The 22,257-nt window shown below is 33.2% G+C and overlaps 1 protein-coding gene across 2 annotated transcripts in view; it reads right to left on the reverse strand.

Annotated features, from left to right (window-relative positions):
* Window positions 1-12,993, reverse strand: part of LOC141458200 (RNA-binding protein 24-like) — a 114,434-nt gene extending 101,441 nt beyond the window's left edge. For both annotated transcript variants that reach the window (XM_074135904.1, XM_074135903.1), the window contains exon 1: window positions 12,687-12,993. In XM_074135904.1, coding sequence (XP_073992005.1) covers window positions 12,687-12,935 — 249 coding nt within the window. In that variant the 5' untranslated portion in view covers window positions 12,936-12,993. The remainder of the gene's footprint in view (window positions 1-12,686) is intronic.
* Between the last annotated feature and the right edge of the window lie 9,264 nt (window positions 12,994-22,257).

Here is a 22,257-nt window from a genome sequence, read left to right on the forward strand (position 1 = left end):
TGTTAATTTTAATAAATACTAAATTTTGTTAAAATTAAGTGAAATAGTTTAATGTAAATGACCTGTTCCTTAATTAAGCGAACTGATAAGGATAATTATGGAAAATTAAACATTTAAGACAAACTTACTTCCTGTTCCGGTATAAATTTTTTTGGCCGACATTTAAGGGCTAAGACAACTACTTCCTTTTCTGATATTTTTTTTTTATATATTTGTTATGGGCTACAAAATGTAGAAGGTGAGAATTGCAACTTTTGTCTTCCCCATCCACTTTATTTATTATTATTTTTAATTTATAGGCTGTACTAGAACTTTCAAAATTGTAGAAAAAGACCATGCATCAGTTTTTCTAGACCAGTTTATTTTCTAAAACCATTATGGCCTTTTAAAATGTGTTTTCCCCGTTGAAAAGAGCCCAATTTCAATAGATATTACAAAAAACAAGGTGGTGACGATCACAATACTTCTTGCCATCAGTTGACGACAAAGTACAGAAAAATTTATTAATTAACCCAGCAAAACAAATTTTACTAATTCCTAATTAACGATCGAATACAAATTCTTGAAAATTTCGCCATTACTGACCGTATTAAACAATAAATGAACTTATTAACATGATTTTCGATTATATAAATTACATATATATAAAATATGTGCAATCGGAATTCTTCCTGCGTGACCTACATATCTGGGGCAAGAGATCAAGTCATCATAGATTCATATTATTCTCTTTGAGGACTCCATTGTATAAAAGTGAACTAAAAACATAAGATCGATCTCATTAAATTTACAGATACCATCCATTATCTCGTACCTCGTTTACCGATTTTATTTATCATAATTTCGTCTTTGTTATTTACAGTTATTATTAAGTTTTTTTGTTTAAAAATTGGCAAAAAATAAATACAAAAAAAATGTATGACAGGAATTGTCGATACAATTTCTTTCTACAATTCCTTGCTTATTGGCCAAGCATTGCTATATTTTTAATTTTATCAATAATAACTTTTTAATATTCTAAATTTGAGAAAAAAAAGAAGCTATAATATTGAAGGAAGAGGTTTCTGATAGCTTAGGACTATGTTCCTTCTAACAGAAACTTTTCAAAATCATTTTTCTTAAAACCCTGAAGAATTATAGACGTATCGATTGTAAGATTTGCGTAAAGGGGACCAGGGTCTTGGACTGGTGCATCTTTAATGGAACTAACTACGAGGGTCGTTTGAAAAGTCCGTGCAAAAATAAAAACTACTTAATTTTTTGGGGTAAACCTTTTTTATTTTTCAACATAGTCTCCTTTTAGGCTTATACACTTCGTCCAACGCTGCTCTAGTTTGTTGATCCCTTCCGAATAATAGGATTTGTTTAAGTCTGAAAAATAGCCATTCGTTTCTGCAATCACCTCCTCGTTTGAATAAAATCTTTTTCCCACCAGCCATTTCTTCATATTGGGGAACAAATAGTAGTCCGAGGGAGCCAAGTCTGGAGAATAGGGGGGATGTGAAACGAGTTGGAACCCTATTTCCATTAATTTTGCGACCACAACTGCTGAGGTGTGAGCTGGTGCGTTGTCGTGATGGAAAAGGACTTTTTTGTGGGCCAATCGTGGGCGTTTTTCTTGCAGCTCGGTTTTCAAACGGTCCAATAACGATGAATAATATGCACCTGTAATAGTTTTACCCTTTTCCAGATAGTCGATGAGGATTATTCCTTGCGAATCCCAAAAGACAGTCGCCATAATCTTTCCGGCCGAAGGAACGGTCTTCGCCTTTTTTGGCGCAGATTCCCCCTTGGTAACCCATTGTTTAGATTGTTCTTTGGTCTCAGGAGTGTAGTGATGTATCCATGTTTCATCCACAGTGATGAAACGACGCTTAAAGTCCTGCGGATTCTTCTGGAACAGCTGCAAACCGTCCTTGCAACACTTCACACGATTTCGTTTTTGGTCAAGCGTGAGCAATCGCGGCACCCATCTTGCGGATAGCTTTGTCATGTCCAAATGTTGATGCAAAATATTATGTACCCGTTCATTCGAGATGCCCACAGCACTAGTAATCTCACGCACCTTCACTCTTCTGTCATCCATCACCATATCATGGATTTTATCAATGATTTCTGGAGTAGTAACCTCAACAGGGCGTCCAGAACGTTCAGCGTCACTTCTGTCCATATGGCCACTCCGAAAATTTTGAAACCACTTATAAACTGTTCTAATCGAAGGTGAAGAGTCACCATAATGTTTATCAAGCTTCTCTTTAGTCTCCTGAGGCGTTTTGCCTTTCATAAAGTAGTGTTTAATCAACACACGAAATTCTTTTTCGTCCATTTTTTGAAAATCATTCGACTTCCTCGATTCAAACGAATGCCAAACACAAAGAAATAGACCGATCTGGCTGAAACTTGGTGTGTGTTCTTCCAAGAGATGCTACTAACTAAACATAACCTCGATACGCGCCAGTAGTGCTATCTCTCTGACTTTGCACGGACTTTTCAAACCACCCTCGTATATCGAAAACTAATAATAATAGTTATTATTTATAAACTAAAACCTAAAAATTAATTAGACCGAACAAATTTTAGTTAAACATTTAATTAGAAAGAAACAATCTTATGATAATTATTTAAGGTAACCTTCACGGCGCTGTACTCGTAGTTCATATCTTATCGTAGCGATTCTTATTGGATATTTATTGCCAAGCATTGCTATATTTTTAATTATCAATCGCTATAAATAATTCTTTGCATATTCATTTACTGTTAACATTTATAATATTCTAATATCAATTAAATAAATATTTATTACAATCATTAAATTTAAATCTCTGACTTTTTTTTTTTTTTTTCTAATAAATACATTCACTTAAAGAACAATTTTCCAATCCATTTCATCCATTATAGATTTCTGGTAAATGGAAAAGTAATTCGCACCAAATGGATTTATTATCTACTTTAATATTTCTTCTAAAGCTTATTAAGGGTGGGATTGAAATTAAGGTTTAACCAAGAATTCGTTTTGGCGTCTTCTGAATGTTACCAAGACAAAATTATAAAATTCTAGCAAAAATTACTCTAACAATTCTCTATGTTTTAAACCAATTTCGAATTTTAATAAACATATTTATTTATTATTAATATTTTAAAGATAGTAAAATTGTTTGTTACATTAAAATTACATTTTAAATATAGATTATGTTTCATTCAGAATTCCAACAAAAAAATATTATGCATTTTGATTATTTGGGGTTTCTTTTATTTTGGCATTTCCGTTCCAGTCGTACATCGAGCGTTCATACTAAGAGTTGTAACTAATCGCTTACGAATATTCGAAGGTAAATGAAAGTAGTGCTATAGAATAGAAAAGAAATTTATTATTCTGGGACAATTGTCCCCTAAGAATAAAAACAGGTACAAATAGAGGCTTTAATAGTTTGGCCTGTGATTAAACAGAAAATATACGTGGATTCAAAAAGTGAAGATAAAAATAACAATAGAAATTAAGGAAATAAATTAAAACAATAAGAATTTCGTAGGAAGCTGAATAGAAAGGAGGTAACTGAATAGAAAGGGTAGGAGCATGGCGGAAGATGATGGTAAGGAATTCCAGAGAGAGGTAGCGCGTATTAGGAAGGAAAAACTAAGCAGTTCCTGTACCATTAGGAGAGTATACTAAGACCAGCCATTCACTTAAGTAAGGCGTGAGTCAGATTCAGTATCCTGCGCCGTCTATTTGTTGTGCTTTTGTTGAGGTTTTATTTTGGACTAGTTTGAATTGTGATGGACTGGTAAAGATAATTTTTTTGCTTTTAAGGTAGCGATTTTTATACGAGTCATAGTTTATATTTAATTATTTCATTTATTTTATTTTTGAGTAAATTACACAGATGTAGAAGTTATACCCTTTGGAGAATTTTGAGAAAACCCTGTGATTAGCAAAGGAAATCGTGTTCCTAAAATACTACAGACTAGAAGTCCTTGGAGTTAGCTCATGAGCCGAAATAGTGTGATGTCTCTCAATCACTTTGTCCGAATGCGCGATGATAAAGCCGCTGGTAATGCAGCTACATCTCCATAACATTGCACCATACTGTAATGGAATCAAGATGCATTCTCATTCAAGTTTTGGAAAACAACAGAAGAATTGCACGTCACTAAATTATGCTTTTATTAGCCATAAAATAAAGTACTTAAATAGTAATTACGATTAATAAAATTTTAAACTTTTTATTATTATTTTTTACTATCACATACAACCAGCAGAGAGGAAGTAATAACCATTTCCTGTCGGTCACATCATGTCGACAAAATGTAGGAGGATTTTTGGGTTAATAAGTGTGTTTTTGAGGGTTGCAGAAACATACACCCCCAAAAAAGTCGTTTAAGGAGTTTATATTAAATAAGGGTTCACCAAATTCAGGTTTTGTATCTGCATATTATAGCGTAGTGAGTGGGCAACTGGATCTCAAATAACTTCTATCAACTGTGTAATTTGCCTGATATTAATTTTGGCGCTGGAGGCCTACAGGGAGGCGGTAAAGGGCCCAGAGAAAATTTGGGGGTGGTTGTTGAAGCGGTTTAGGGGGGAGGGCAAATGGCTGATTTGTCTTTGCCAAATATTTTGAACTAAAATCAAAAACCTGCCTTCTTACACTACATCGATTATTTTGGTGTTCAACTTGAGTAAATTCGAGCCCAATTTTAACCAAACTTGTTAAATATCATCAGATTCATCCTTCTTCACATTAGATTAGTTTTAAAATTTAAATTGAAATGTTTGTTTCAATTTGAATAAAAGTTATTTTAAATATTATTTATAAAGTTGCCTTTTATTGCTCTCATTAGAACAGTCTCATTTAAAATGTAAGCTTGAACTCAGAAACAGGATAAGACTCATATGGCACGCTATAATTAAATTAAAGTAATGATTGCGATTACGATTTTTTGAGATTTGTTAAAAATTTTAGAGGGGCTAGAAAATAATTGATTCTCAACGAGGGCGGTAGACGAATAAGTTTTGAGAATTTCTGCTCTACTTTAAGACGATAATTCTACCACTTCCTGAAAAATAAGTTGATTGACCTTGTGGCAAGAATTCATGATGCACTATGCCATTAAAATCGAAGAACACAGTGAGCATAACCTTCACATTCGACCGCACTTGTCGAGCCTTTTTCGGTCTTGGCGATCCAGAATGCCTCCACTGGGACGATTGAGCCTTAGTTTCGACATCATATCCGTAAACCCATGTTTCGTCACCTGTTATAACACGTTTCAGTAGATCCGCATCGTTGTCGACTTCATTGAGTGACTCTTCAGCAACTTCCATTCTCCGCTGTTTTTGTTCGAAATTCAACAATTTTGGAACAAATTTTGCTGCCACACGTTTCATACCCAAAACATCCGAAAAAATTTCATGGCATGAGCCAATTGATATGGCAACATCATCAGCGACTTCTCTGATTGTGATTCGGCGATCGTTCATAACCATTTCTTTCACTTTTTTCACGTTTTCATCGGTTGTTGATGTGCTTGGACGTCCAGGTCGTTCGTCATCTTCAACGTTTTCGCGGCCATCTTGGAAACGCTTATACCACTCGTAAATCCTTGTTTTACTCATAGCAGACTCACCATATGCCTTTATTAACATTTCACACACTTTATTTCATTTTTTACGCAAAATTTAATACAAATTCTTTGATCCATTTTTTTTTAACAAACAAAAATCGCCAAGCTCAAAAAACACGTCTAACCTTAACGGCTGCCACTTAAGAAGTAAACAATGAATATTACTGAAAATTTTATCGTACTTCAGGGGCATGTGTACCAACATAATAAAAAAAAATTTTACAATCAGACTCTCCAAACCCGCGAAATTTAAAAATTTCCGTTACTTTTTGAACACACCTCGTATAATACCGAAGGCAATTGGATTAAAAAGAACTAATCTGTTCGTCTGGAAACCGGTAAAATAAGTGTGATCGCATTTAACTCTATTACGTCAGATTGGTGTGGCTCAGAATTATAGTTAAAGTGCTTTTTATATTCATTTTTTGTAAGATTATCATAAACAAACTAACAATAAAATGAATTGTAGTGTTAATAAATAAAGTTAAAATTAGCCATCTTAATTAATTCACTGTTAATAAGAGAAAGGAAGTGTCAGTTTTTTGTTTAATAATTACGTTGTAATAGAGGAGGCCGTGAATTCACTAAAATAAACTGCAATGAGTCAGCTGCAATTTATTTCTAATTCCCCGCCGGCCTACCATTTCTTTAATTTTTTTTTTTTTCAGAATCCAATTATTTGTATTACAGCGAATCTTTAATTCGCTGGAGAAGATTTACCGGAAAACTAATCAACAACTTGTTTACAGTTCAACGGGTAACTGTTTATCGTGATTTACGCAATAAAATTTTCTTCAAGTCGCTAAAATAAAAAAATACAAAATATCACAGTCACGTGACATTTCCATCCTACTGATATTTTTTTGGCCAAATTTGTAATTTTGAGTCTCACAACTAATGTGAGGCCGCTTATTACAGTGTCAGTGACACTCTACACCAAAACTATACTTTTTAAGAAGTATTTTCTTCGGTAAGTATTAAATTAAATTTGCAATTACTGGGCGATTGTTGTATAAATCTACAGTTCATTACAGTTACTTGCTCTTAAGATAGGTAAGAGTACCACGTGGCAGACAGTTCCGTATTTTGTGAATAACTTGTTTACTTCTAGTTTATCTGAATTCAATACACTTGAATTAAAATGTCAATGAAGGAAAAAAAACAATATCCAAGATATACGGGAACATGTGCACTGACGTACATACTAAATCCACTAATTTCAATAAACTTATTTCTCTATACTGATAGACAATCTAAAACTAGACAAGGCGACCATAGAAAGATGGGGTGTCTCACCAATAGATAGCGGATAGAAAGAAATCCATTTCATAGCGATACATGGTAACTCATTCAGTTACTTTGCAATAATAATAGAGAAGGGACTAGCTCCGGAAGATAACGTACTTGGATCCCCAAGCGGAAATCTCGGTTTCGAATCCAGCATTAGATTTTCTCTATTCAGGGAGCTTCTTACAGTTCACAGGTCCCGGAGGCCCGTGATCTTGATGAGCTCTAGCACAACAATTACAGCAGCAGCAGCGGAGACAATGTTGTCTTAAACAATAATGAAGGGATAAGTCTCCTAACAGCTCAAGGTTGAAGAGTTGTCTAGCAACAAATCCTGATTCACTGTCAACTTCGAGGGCCTGTAGCCCATTTTTTGTTCAAGCAACTTAGAATTCAATCAGTACCTGAGTGGAATACCAGTCCAATTTTCGCTTGGTAATAGGCCTTGACTATCTGAAGGCTCACCTAATCAGCGTAAGCATCGTCGGGTAGCCATACTCGAAGAACAATTAGAGTGAAAGAGACGTTTGGACGCACACCAACTAATACAGGTTGTCCCAAGCTATATGGGATAACGACTTTTTCTCGGAAACTAAGATAGCTAGAAAAAAACTAAAAAATACGTGTTCCCTTAGTTTTTTGTTAGAAATCCAAATTTAATTTGTAAAATTTTTTCGGTGCTTCCAGAAGCGAGATACAGGCACCAACTTCATTTTTTCAAATGGGAAGGTGGGGTTTTTATTTCAGAAATAGATTCCTCTATTTTTTTTAAAGAAAAATTTACTCGAACGGTTTTTTTCTGTGAGCGATATTTTAGAAGTTATGAATGAAAACATGATTCTTATAAGAAATTTCAAAATGACATTATAACGGTTTTTTGATTGAATAAGAAGAAAAGTACTATTTTATTATAAATTTTATTCCCCATTAATATTACAGATCATGCTCGAAATGGCCTCCACCATTAGGGATGCATAGACATGCTCTTTCCTGCCAATTGTCCCTTACTGCCAAAGAAATAGATTCGGCTTTAACCGACTTACAGGCATCTATTATTCTCTGCTTTAGTTCATCTACAGATGCAACCCCGGCTTGATTCTGATACCTAGATTTAGAAATGCATTTAGGTAAGCAGAAATAAGAAAAGAAAGAAAAAAGTTATGAATAATCACCTTGTTTTTCAGGTATCCCCAAAGGAAATAAGAGAACAAGTCGTTATCCATATACCTTGGGACACCCTGTATATGACCGTAACTAGGGTATTTTCGCCAACGGAACTCGTTACAAATAACTTAATTTAATAGAAATAATAATAAGCATTTAAGATTATAAACGCAGGAAGCATACCGCGCTTAAAGTTGGTAAAGTATATTTGATAGGACGACTTTTCAGAAACCGAAACCGAAACCCTGCTTCCAGACAATAGAATATTTGCTTTCTTCTAACTTCAAGTTCTACAAAAGTTGTGAGCGGTAAGTGGGATGAAGGACCCCACATTATCTGAAAGGCTTGCTAACTACCTCTTTTTGGTCGTAGCATATTAATCAATACACAGTCTTAAAAGTTGATGCATGAATTAAAAGCAATAGCAATTGAAGCCCTACAGACGTGCACGAGTACCCTGTTGGATAATTCTAGAGATTATACGCGAGAGTCAGCGATCAGTCTAAGCATTTTAAGATAACTATTTGACGCTAAGCATCAAACTTAAAGTTAGTTCTATAACCCAAGGATAATAAGCTCTCCTCGTTAGCATTAACGGACAAAATTGTCAACAAGACTATGTGTAATCACTCTCTATTGTATGACACCAGCCTAATGACTAAAAGGAGGTGCCCCAGGATTGACAAGATACGATACAAGAACTTGGATCTTTTTAGCGGATTCTCTAGCAGTGCACAACTCAAGACAATGCAAGAGGCCGATCGTCCAGCTAAGCAAAACTCCAAATAATAAAGCAAAACCATTCCTTAATCAATAACCCCGTTATTACTAAAAAAAAACATTCCATCGTAATACGATGATGAGAGTTACCTCAGCAGAGGGAAAAGGAAGAGGTTTGAGAAAAGAGCTACAGGAAATACTCCTTGAACTGTATGCCAAGCGAGCAGGAAGCCCAGTTTCCTTTAAATGACAGGAGACGGTTATCTGTAAAGCAATTGTTCAGTATTAGAGTGGCAAATCATGTCGTTCTGGCACTGGGCAAACTTTATGTCAGGTGAATAGGTGATGAACACGACCAGTGTACAACTCAGACAGCTGTCAAGATCAACTAGACATTCTAGGAAATAACGCAAGGAGTTTCGAAATGTGGGGAATCTAAAAATACAAAACAAAAATGTCTTCAGTATAATAATTCAGAATCAATACAGTCAGGACTAAAAATCTAACAAAGCATCTGAAAACTATAATTAAAAAAATAATAATAATGCAGAGTATAGAATGGTACTTCAGTGGACCCAACGACAAACTGAAGAAAATATCAAAGTTGGGTGTTTTTCAACGTTATGCTTTTTCGTGCACTTTTTGACGATCAACCCTAATACAACTGTCCTACCGGACAATTCTATTAACTAATAAATCCTCCCAAAATAAAGTAAACATCGAAAAATAAATAATATCAATTCCCATCTTACGAGGCTAAGGTAGTAGCAGTTAGCATTTATTTTATTATTTACTCTGAGGTATAGTGTAAAATGTATGTTCAGGCGCCACGGTAGCCGTGCGGTTAGAGGCAAGACCTGTAAAGCTAATATGTATTGTGGTACTGGGTTCGATTCCCCCGGTCTAGGCCTTGGATTTTATTTAATGGTTAATAAAAGAAATTTACAGTAAAGTATGTTTGGTAGTTGGACGTTAAGCCCCGCCTGAAAAAAAAATAGGCAATTACTACCCCATACATCTCTTGTATGTTCTATGCCAGGGATGAGCAACACGCGGCCCGCCAAGCATTTCTAAAATTGAATTTATTTTATCGACTTTCTCCCATCAATATATTGTTATAAAATTAATTATAATAAAATGGTAGTACATACTAAACCGAAATATTTTTTTATGGCGAGTTACTTGTCGACGACGTTTTTAAACATGCAATACGAACGCGCCGCGTCTGCGCGATTTTTTTTGTGACGAGATACACACTTATCGGTGACTTGTTCAAACATGCAATACGGACGCGATGCATTTCGTACGAAGTTTCGTAAATTATTAGTAAGAGTTAATCTATGTGCGGCCCGCCAAAAAAAATTAAAATTTAAATTGGCCCATTGATTAAAAAGGTTGCTCACCCCTGTTCTATGCCAATAGAGCCTGGCTCAAAATATACACGTTTTACAGAACAATTTTCAAAAAAAAACAGCTCATTAAGTTCATAAATATGATTCGTAAATGAAAATAGATTCCCTTTAACAAAGGAAATCCGGTATGACCTGACCACCGGTACGACGTTTTCTTACCCGCAATTTAGGTTAATTAAAAGTTCTTGAAATTAGTATTTAAAATAAATAAATAAATAACTGATTTCAATATTAAAACTGTCCTGTAGGACAGTTGTATAAGGGTTGATCGTCAAAAAGTGCACGAAAAAGCGTAACGTTGAAAAACACTAAACTTTGACAATTTTTTTCTCTTTTTCTATAAAAGATAAAATTCCCAAATTTTCTTTAAAATATAGGCCAAACCCTCCTTTATAACTGTAATTTTTTTCCAACAACCCAGATCAGATAGTTCTGGACAGAAGACACACCAACCTTAGATGTTAGAAATGTAATTAATATTATAATTGTCAATTAGTATAAGCCCTAAAGATGGATCTTGTCCCCTAGGTCGAAAGCTTGGAAAGAAAATAATAAAAAAAATAATGAATGAAATTGGCCATCTTTCTTCCTTTTGGATCACTGAATCAGCCGCCAAAAACTATGAACAAACAATGTGTCTTCAATAGGAATTTCAATTTGAAGGACGCTGTGTACAAATTTTATTCACATTCTAGGCTGTAATATATACGATCTTTTAAAGCTCCCAGCAGCCAACTGAGTAGAGCACCAAACGAAAACACGTACCAACAGAGAAATGAAGAGGTTAAGATGGGGAATGGGACTGATCCGCAACGACACGCCGGATTTACAAATAATATTCTACTATTTTTGTTGCAAATCCATTGGCAACTAGTGGCTACAAGGATTCAGAAAGGACTCAATTAAACATGTAGCTAATTATTAAAATTTAAATTATCTTAAGTGTTAGCTAAATGAATCAATTAAATTAATCTAATAATTTTTTGAATTTCAATTCACAATCTACTTGAAATACCAGACAAATTCATTGCAATTCATTCCTAGACTCAAATCACAACCAATCTATAAAAAATAAAAACCTACCCAAATAATACAAAGCAATAAATCATATGACTCCCTATCTACAAACGGTAGCCATTCTAGAGTAGCCAGTCAGTAGAATAGAAAGAGATAAAAAAAAAACAAAATGTGGCCGAACAGCTGTCGGAATTGTATGAGCATATGTGTTTAAAGAGGCATAGAGAGGGGTTCATGGATACCACGTGTTTTGCCCACATGCCGAAGCCCCTGCTAGCTTAACCGTTACAAAAATTCTCTTAATATTTGTTCGAGAAAAAAAATAATAAAAAATAATTTATAATAAAATTAAAATTAATGAATGAAACAAAGCAAAATAACGTTTTTCCAATCAATGTTTATGAGTCATCATTTTGTTAAGGTTTTTCCTGATTGACCTTTTGTACGTCAGGGTGACCAATTTGATTGGTATGATCTAGGTATCTATCTCATTTGTGAAATGTTCTATTTTTATAATTTTTTTAAAATAATACATCAGTAATTTAATGAATAAATTATACTATTGTCATTAATTTTAGGAGGGAGGATGGCGCATCAATTTTAGTATTGAAAAAAAAAAAATTAAATTAAACATGGAACTCTATGACTATCAAATTTGATTTGAGTTCAACTTGAATTAAATCGAAAAATAAAATGGATGGTACTTTTAAAACTAGGACAAAAAGTGGAAAACGTTAAAAAAAAAAAAATATGAGCCCTACAGTTCTAATTACCGGGCAAACCATTAACAAAACAACTACGAGAAAATATTGTTCGTATATATAAGAACAAAATGCAGAAATTGAACATGAGAAAATGTCAGAGATGTAATAAGTTCAAAAAGTTTTCTGCTGTCACAAATAAAGGCGAGAATATGTTGCTTAAATAAAAAAAATAAAGAATTTAATTTGAATAAAACTGAACTTTGCTATAAGAGAAGAAATATTATTTTCTCAATTTGGCGCGAAGTATAATAGAAGTTAAAAAGGGTTGATAACGAACGAATCTTCAGAAAAATTAGAATTAATTAAAACTACTTTTTATTTTTTATCTTTCAACAAAGCACTAAAAAATAATAACTACTAAGTAAATAAAGAAAAACTCAAAAGATAAGATATTTTTTTTGTTAATTAAAAAAAATGGCAACACTGTTTTTGAAGTTTAAATAAGTTAAAAATAAAAAAACCGGGCCATGTTTACTTTACATTTTGACGAAGGTATCTAATGTTCAGGTTAGTTAATATTTGATTAACAATACGTTTAAATTTTATTTCCATTTTTTATTATGTAGACTTTAAATTTAAATTGCGGTTTGAAAAAAAGAATTGTTTCTAATAAAATTACGTAAACCGATTAATTTGATGAATTTCGGAATTAATTACTTATCACTTAATTCTGAACTTTTTATTGAAAATAATTACTTACAAATCCATATCCTCTACTTTTGCCAGTTTGTCTATCCGTAATCACCACAGCTTCCTCAATATCTCCGAATACAGAAAAATGTTCTCTAAGCGATTTATCCGTTGTATGATATGGTAGTCCTCCGACAAATAATTTTGTCCATGTTGTATCTTTATGGCCGGGTGTTGTCGCACCGAGACCAGCTAACGAGCTGACCAACGCTTCGCTAGTACTTAAATCGGCTACACTACTTGGCATCAACATATTCATTTGGCATAACGCACTAGACTGAAAGGTAGAGAGATAACTGCTTTAACTGAATACACACACACATACACAAACACACGATGGCAATCCCCCACCTCAGTACTAAAAGACAAGAGTGGGGGTTACTGTCTGCTCTCTCTCTTTCTCTGTGAGTGAGAGATATTCTCCCCCTTCTCTTTCATATAACACATAAAAGTTTCTCCTCGTAGAGACTTATTTTATTTTTTTGTGTCTAACTCTGTGATGACGCACCCCACTCAAACTGTTCTCTCTTCTCCTCTCTCCTACTGTCTCGCTCAAACTGTCCATACTATTTACTATAGTTACCCCTACATCAGCTCTCTCTCTCGACGAAACGGTAAAAGAACCCTTCTCATTTTCCCTTCTCCACAGTTGTAAACTTCCCTCCCCTGTTTATACTCTCCGCTGCACATACCCCTCCTTAAAGCATTGCCCTCTACACACCATGTACACACTCACGCGCGTATACTTACAAATTCCGTACAACTGTTTTTTTTCTCCTCCATTCGTAAGTACACACTCTACAGCCTTTTTTTCTTAAATAAAAACTGGTGTGATTACTTGAACTACTTTCTCTACTATTTTCAACATTCTAACTAACAATCTTACACGAAATTCGCAAAATTTGAGATATTTAACATTATTACCAACGTTAAACTGTTAGTAAAACTTTAAAGCGGAAGTTACAAGGAAGCAACAAAACTACCCTAAAACGAATTATTCTAAAATACAATAACTAATCAATGAGGCACAGACAATACGAAATTTACAATTTTAGAGGGGCATTTTAGAGAGAATTTTAAAATAGAGGACAGCCCTTTGATTAAACACTTATATCCGAGTGAGGAATTTTCTTAAACACATTTAATCCAGAATTTATCCGTCTAATACGCATGTTTTTCAAATCGCTGACCGGTTTCAAACTTTTATTCATTATCAGAGATGGATTTTAATAAGTTTAGTAATAGAATTTGATGTAACTAAGATTGTTGCTCACCAAGTGAACTGATTAACCAAGCTCTCTAATGATGGATGTAAGTTCCAAAACAAGTCAGAGTTTCAAAAAACATGCTTACTAAATTATGCGATATTATCCAGCATTACAAAAACCTAATCATATTTTCAATCAATCTGCTTTTTCAGAGGTGTCCTTAATCGTATTATACGGAAAAAATGATGCAAAAAAACTGTGCTTTTTTGTTTTAGTAATTGCAAAAACATCGTTAATGAAATTAGTAGAAGTCGTTTTTGAGAGAAAATCGTAAAATATTTGAAAAACTGCACTTTGGTAAAGTAGCAGTGGTCTGAAAACAACACAGTATGGTGAAATTTTTTCCATAACCTTATTTAGGTTGGCATTATCGGCAGGCATCTAACCGATATTGTTTTTATTTTAAAAACATTTGGTTTTTGATTTGATGGCGTTCGTTGCTTTAAAGTGTGTGTTATACAAAAAAAAAGTTTAATTTTGAGTTTGAACTTCAAATATTCTAAGTGTAACTCAAAAGTTGAAAGTATTAGTGGGAGAACGTCGTATAAACCACTTTTTAAAAGATCATTGGTATAAAAAAGTACATCGTTAAAATAAACTTTTTTTTTTCAAATAAAAGAACAACTCTGCAACTATTAAGTGGATTTATAAATGAAGTTCCTAAATTTTTGATTGGGTAAAAACAAAAGTCGGCAAGATGAATCCAATGCAGAGTCATCAATGTACAAAAAGTTGTCATCTAATAGTGATGAAATGGCGTCGCTTTCTTTCATATTAAGCGATTAAAGCCAACCATTAATATTTATTCTAGAGTAATAATACTACATAAGATTCGAGACTAAGCTATTCTTTTATTTTTTGTGTAAAAGAGACTTAAGCGAATAATAGATGAATAGCACACACACACACAGGGAAATAAGAAAGTGGGAGGCAGGAAGGAAGGAAGAAAAAGAATATAAGCGGATGGTGGGATAAGGCCTGAAAAAAATACCGGACATGGAACGTAAATTTCCAACTGCTGGAATTTTCTCATAACTTTACGAAGTTTATGACGTAAAAGTCATATAGGTAGCAAAATATTATGTTATCACTCTACGACTATTCTCAAGGTTCTGACTAATATATCTTCTTTTTTTGTCAGTGCTTTAACATCTGAAGTTATTGGCACCCTTTTCAGTGAACTGCCGGCTTCCGGACACTTTCTCTCGTTACAAACAACACGGTAGAAAGTGAGCTGTAAGTCCTAGGTATTTGTTAAATTATCAGATTATGCAATAAAAATTTCATACATAAGTATCTATTCAAATATATATATAAAATTTATTGGTTTACATTATTTACGCTAAAGGAAAAAAAGAAAAGTAGGTAGATATATTCAACTTAAAAACTGCTTATATGTCGGCCAAGAGAAGTATGTCCGCCATTTTATGATATTAACATGGCGGATTGCCCTTTTTATGAAAATTGTTACTCAATTTTTGGAAGAAATACGTGATTGATGAGGTCGTTCAATGCTGAATAATATACAATGCGAGAAATAATGAAAGATTGGGGAAATTTTCTTTACAATAGGAAATATCCAAAACTTTCAACAGAAACCTGATCTCAGATCCCAAGAGACTTCTTCTGAGAAATTATGTCTAGTGAAGATTTTAGTTCTTCATAGGTGCAATAACTCTACCAAGTAAAATAGCCGTTTTCAATAACACAGTAAATAAAAAACTTTCAGCAAAGAGTGCTAAAGTGTTGCCGGTTGGTACTGATAACTTTCTGTTAGGTCACATATCAATACCGAAACCAAATATAATTATGAAGTTTAACTTCGTGCGATTTTCCTATATTTGACTCAAAACATCCACTAATCTGTGGTTATAAAAAATAAAATACTCTGCTTTTATTTGAACCGTTCCTAGAATAAAAAAAAAAAAATTACTTCAGCATAAATTCTTAAAAAATTACGTTTAAAAAGCATTTCAAATGTTTCATTCAAGACTTTCTTCTCTCTACAGCTTCTTATTTCAAAAAATGTAATTTATTTGGTTAAATTTGCACCGGTTGACGTCATTCTAATTGTACCTAAAGACGCCATTATTTAATTCTCAATTACTAACTGTCTTTAGTCTTATAAAAATGGAGAATTAATAAATTAAAAACTAAAATAATTTCGTAAAGTAAAAATTAAATTATTTGGTAATTGTTTAGTTATTTAAATGAATAGTGGCTTACCAAATTAATGAATTTCTTTTAAAGAGCAGCAACATCTTTGGCTTGGTCACCCAACCCAGGATGGATTTGAATGTGAATCAGTTTTTACATTAATTTCACAATTCAACACTTTATAAGCAATAAAAACTTAATGTGATACACATAAAATAACTGTGAAATGTTCATCAAAAGCTATTTGAACTTTATTTGAGCCTAAAAGCTTAAACTAAACGAAAGTATAAAAATGATAATGGTTCAGTAACAATATGGAGACCGCTAACTGGAATAAAGGCAGTAAACAGAGTGACCAACTTAGAAGTAATTAAATTTAATCATTTAAACAATGGATATATCTGATTTAGTACGCACTGCTTTGTTAATCACAAACGCTAGCTAGTAAAAGGGAGGTTACTTCGGGGTTCACTTTTCTCTCTAGGTAGATGGAGTCCCCTTCTCTATCACTTCAAAGGGTATTCATTGAAATAATTAAATATACAGTGGGCGAATTTCTGTTGAAATTATTTAACAAAGTTGGTCTTTATAAAAAGACGAGTATTTTTTTCTAGGGTGTGCAACTATACCATTTCATTTCCTTTTATGTTCATTTTTTTATTATAAGTTCTGCGTTCCTATAAAATTTTCTACATGGATTTTTCACCGAACATACGGTCCCGTTATCCAACACCTCTCAATTCATCCTTCTGACAAACTCAAAGCAGTTGTCTCTCTCATCCTCTTCTCAAAACCCACCTGTCTAAGACCAATTCTTGTTCTAAATTGTTTCATAAGATCCTAGCCGCCAGAAAAAGAATGGCTTCAATATGTGTGTGGAAGTTTACTTTCTTATTTCCGTGGAAAAGTACTCCCATTGCTTTCCTTGCCTGTCCTAACCTGGATTCTTCCAACTGTCGGAATTTGCTTCCTAGATTTCGTTTCCAACCCCTTCCTTTCATTTCTTACGACTACTATGTTTGGATTAAATCACACATCATTATTCTCTAAGTGCTAGTCTTCAATAAAAGTAACGTTTAAAGAAATACTAGACGGAATTTTAAAAGTAAGTAAATCTCTTTAAATTTTATTTCATAAACTCGATAGTTTTTGTGCCTTAATGATCGCTAAAATAATTACTGACAACAAACATTTTCATTAAATGCTATGAAGATCTTAAACGGAAATAAAGTAATCGAATTAGAGGAAAACAGAGGGTAGAAAATTGAAAATGAGACCACTAAAAGCGGCCATTTAAAATAAACTGTTGAATCAGCTATAGCACGCAACTTCTCAGACCTTTACTGTCAAGTTGTATGTAATTGGAATAACTTAACTAGAAGTATAATATTGTACTTTAGAAATACACATAATCTCTTAACTCGATAACGTTGAAGTAGGTAATAAAAAGCTCAACAAACACCCAAAAATTAAATAGAAATTTGCCAATGAAGCCATGAAGAAAACGCAAAAGCCAATTTGTTTCAAGCCACATTAACCAATAAGACGACTCTTTAATTGAACAATATATGAATAATTTCTACCTTTTCCAGGTTTTACCACACTTTGTCTCAATTAAGTCAAAACAGATTCAGCCATTGCAACAACTGCAGCAACACGAAAACAGCAAAATATCAACCATCATCAGTCTCTTCGCTAACAATCAGCAGTCTGAAGGTGTGGTAACGTTTCGTATTACAAGTTGGAGAAAAGATAGTTGCTCACAGGAATCAATATAAAGTACAACTACGAATGACCAAGGTACTTCTAGAGCTTTGCTAGAATGATAAAGTTGAATTGGATAATGCTTTAACAATTTTGATTAAAACTTAGCGTGAAGGGTGAATTCTTTTGATAATATCTGATACATTTTTTTTTCAAAAAACATTGATTTAATGTTATGAAAATTGTACATATGTATGTAGCTCTAAAATTTCTTGCTACACGTCTACGCTACTTACGACAGAAAGATTAACCCATCATATCCACATATTATATATGTATGCACAATGGACATGTTAAATAAAAGGCAATATTAAAAGAAATTTATCAGTTAAATTATAATATTGCAGCAAGAAAGAAACATATCACTTTTTCTCGCTCTACCATAGTAAGAGCAGGCATTGTAAAGGTGCTGATGTTTGAGTTTCAGTGGAATACATCTGATTTGTGTGTGTCAAACGAAAAACGAAATCAAAAATCGCAGAAAGGGAAAATTTGATATTTTGCTTAGGTGCCAGGAGCTACGATGATTAGGATTAAGTTAGAAGTCAAAATCGTTCAACGAAAGTACACTTTACTGAATAAATTGTTCAGTTTTTTAAGATATTGTCAAAAACGTTCCAAGATTTTCATTAAATTAGGTGCCAATGGTGTACAAGTAGATCTATATAATAGCTTTTACTTCAAACATTTTTCCGGAAAATTGGATAAAAGAAATTTCTGGAAAAGGGGGTGAATAAATTTCCTTCAAACTGCCATTTTTGGGTAATGAACTGCCCTGGCCCTATCTCTTGGGTACTAGGCTTCTCTGTTAGGTAACATTTCTGTGGGTACAGTTTTTACAAACTGAAATATTGGTAGAAATTAGATATGACTCAACATAAGGAGTTCGAAAAACATTTATGAGTTAAGATCTTGAGAATCTAGAGAGAAAAAGTCATGTGAGTACCAGAGTTTTCTTTTAAATGTAACGACTTACTTGGGTCATTTCCCACCAATGTCATTTTACTGCAAAATTGGTTAACACTAACTACATATTGTACGTAATTTTCTTTAGATCCAGTTGTGCCAGTTTAACGTATCGGTTATAAAATTGTAATGTATGAAAATTATTCCTCGAAAATATTGAAAATATTCCATTAGATATCCGATAATTGTAGACCCGTTATCGTGCACTATCTATTGATAGCTATATTATGGCTTCATAATTAACTAAATTACTGTTACATGCTCTTTTAAGTGCATGACACGTTACTATAATTGAAGCAAAAATTATTGACTGAACCAGAAAAAATGTGGCATTTAAAATACAAAATGCTAGATAACTTTATTTTTAAGACTTAATTTTACTGCGTTATAACAAATAATGGAGTATTTTTGATTATTTTTTTTTAAACAAAGTGAAAAAATGCGCACTAAGTAAATATTAAGTGGCAGAGGAGATTGATAATAAGTTTCTGTGAAATGGAGTCTTGAAAAGAAGTAGAATCTAACTGCTAAAAGAATATAGGGAAATCACAATGGCCTCGTTCAAACCAGTGATAAAAAGCTCTTCTGGGGCCCTCCCTGGACATGCAGCGATAGAAAATAATAAAAAGTGAAAACTAGGGTGGGATCCTCAACACCGTGATGTAGTTCTGAAACTACTGTAGTCACCACATGAGAACGAAGTGTGCAGTATAAGAGTTGGAGAACCACCATTAATTTCTCCTGAATGTAAGTTTTGTAAAAGAAATTAGACAAAGTAACAAGAAGTTTTTCTATTTTAATTAACACTTTGAAGTTGTGTTATCTCCACAATTTAGAAGAACGATTACTTATGAGCGCCAAAATTGACTTCACCAAGTTGGTCAGTACGCTCGTTTCGCCCATATTAAGTTAGTGTTGCAAAAATTATATGTTTTTTATCCTCCTTACCATGTCCGGATTGTCATCTATTAATAGAAGTTGGGTGATCAATTAGTTGATGAGAGTTGCACTTTCACTTATGTTTTGTATTTTGTAACACACTACACTTGCTGCCAGAGTGAGGGAGGTTACATACACTGGGCCAAAAAAGTCTGTGAACACTAACCTAAATTTTATTACTTTTATTATTATCTTATTAGAAACTTCTTTTATTTTCAAATGAAATATACTATTCGATAGACAGAAACCAGAGTTTTTCATTTTATATTCAATCTTTTATTTTTGTTCAGCAGGAATATCACAATTAAATGTTTAACAAAACAACACCCCAAACGAATGCAAAAAAAGTCTGTGAACACTTTGCAGAAATAAATCATTCTTACACATTGTACGTGAATTATAAATTTTAAAAACTTGTAGGACCTCCTATGTTCCTAATCACTTCCAACAAACGAGCTTTCATCGATCCTAATAATTTTGTGGTCGTCAATGTTGGAATTTTATCCCACTCTTCTAAAATAGCGTTTTTTAGTTGTTCACGGTTTCTTATTCCTCGTTTATTTATTTCGCGGCTGATTTCATCCCACAAATGTTCTATTGGGTTAAGGTCTGGCATTTGTGGAGGGGTGTTTAGGCGCCAGAGTGTATTATTTAAAAGCCATTCCCGAGTTTTTGGTGCGGTATGTTTCGGGTCATTGTCTTGTTGGAAGACAAACGTTCCCTCCAACCCTAATTTTTTTGAATTTTCTTTTAAATTGCGTCTTAATATATCCACATACACATATTGGTCCATCATACCATTAATTAGATCTAACTTGCCCACTCCTTTAGCACTCATGCACCCCACACCAGAATGTTGCCTCCCCCATGCTTAAAAGTAGGCTTCATATTTTTCATTTTCATAGCTTCATTTCTTTTTTGCCACACTTTTTGTCGTCAATCAGACCCATATACATTGAATTTCGACTCATCTGAAAAGATTACGGTTTCCCAGAAACTAGAAGGCTTAGAAACATATTCTTTCGCGAAATCCAATCGGCGGTTACTATTTATTTTATTGATTAAAGGTTTTTTCCTCGGGACTCGACCGCAATAATCGTATTCATGTAATTTATTTCTAATTGTCTGTGGTGTTACGCTTACACATAACCACTTGATAATTCTTGACTGATTTTTTGAGCGCTTGTCCTGGGTTCTTCTCGAACAGACTTCAGAATTTGCCGTTTATGAAAGGAATTAAGTTTTGGTGGCCGTCCACTGCGTGGCCTACTAATCACATTTTCGTAATTTTTGTACTTTTTAATAATATTATGCACCGTTGAAGGGTTTTATTGAACTATCTTCCCTATTTCTCGAATACTTTTTCTTTCATTTCGCAACGTCACAATAAGTTCTCGAATTGGTCTGGGAACTTCCATATTAGTGGTTAAATATGTACTAATTAGATTATTTATTCACAAAACTGACTGTAGTGGTTTCTACAATACAATAGAGAACTTTGAAACATTATTCAATCGTTTTTCTGTTTGTTATCTTAATGTTTTTACATATTTATACAGCTGTTCACAGACTTTTTTTGCATTCGTTTGGGGTGTTGTTTTGTTAAACATTTAATTGTGATATTCCTGCTGAACAAAAATAAAAGATTGAATATAAAATGAAAAATTCTGGTTTCTCTCTATCGAATAGTATATTTCATTTGAAAATAAAAGAAGTTTCTAATAAGATAATAATAAAAGTAATAAAATTTAGGTTAGTGTTCACAGACTTTTTTGGCCCAGTGTAAGTCTATGGGCCGTAGACTATGGCTGATACTTAAAGTGAATAATTAAACATTTTCGTAAAAATAGTAAAATAAAAATTATTAAAAACTGGCAGGTTATGTACGGTTTCTTTATATATTTATATTTCTTTACTTGCTGGAATCATAAGGTTCGTCTTGTATGTCACAAGAGAGGAGCGCGCAAATTTAAACTAGCAACATGAGTCGCCTGCTTATTTGTACTGGGAAATAATTGTTAAATTAAATATTTATAAACATCAGATTCTAATAAAAAACAAAATCTTTAAATAAATAAGAAAATTCTTGAATGAAACACCTCTAAATCATTACTTTAAAATACCTTTTCCGTTTTCAGTGCAACTCAAAACGCTATTAACTCAAAGGAAACCTAGTTAACTTACACGTTACTACTCTTACTACTACGAAGTGACAGTAAATTGTGAAAAAAAACAACTTATTATTACGTCTTTAAGATAATTTGATGAAAATAATTTTGATGAAATAGATTAGGCAAGATTATAATGAAAATATCTACTTCAAAACTTTTTGAAATAAACAAACAATACAAGTTAAAAGTCTTGAGATAATAAAAACTTAGAAGCTTTAAAAGAAGAACTCATTAAAACTTGGCGTAAACAATGCTAAAGATAACCTAGACTACGTCAGAACAAGAATTAGCTCTAATTCTCTAAGAATAATCTTCC

The sequence above is a fragment of the Rhodnius prolixus genome, unplaced genomic scaffold (assembly GCF_049639745.1).
Source record: "Rhodnius prolixus isolate KJV_2025 unplaced genomic scaffold, Rpr scaffold_5, whole genome shotgun sequence".
Classification (NCBI taxonomy): domain Eukaryota; kingdom Metazoa; phylum Arthropoda; class Insecta; order Hemiptera; family Reduviidae; genus Rhodnius; species Rhodnius prolixus.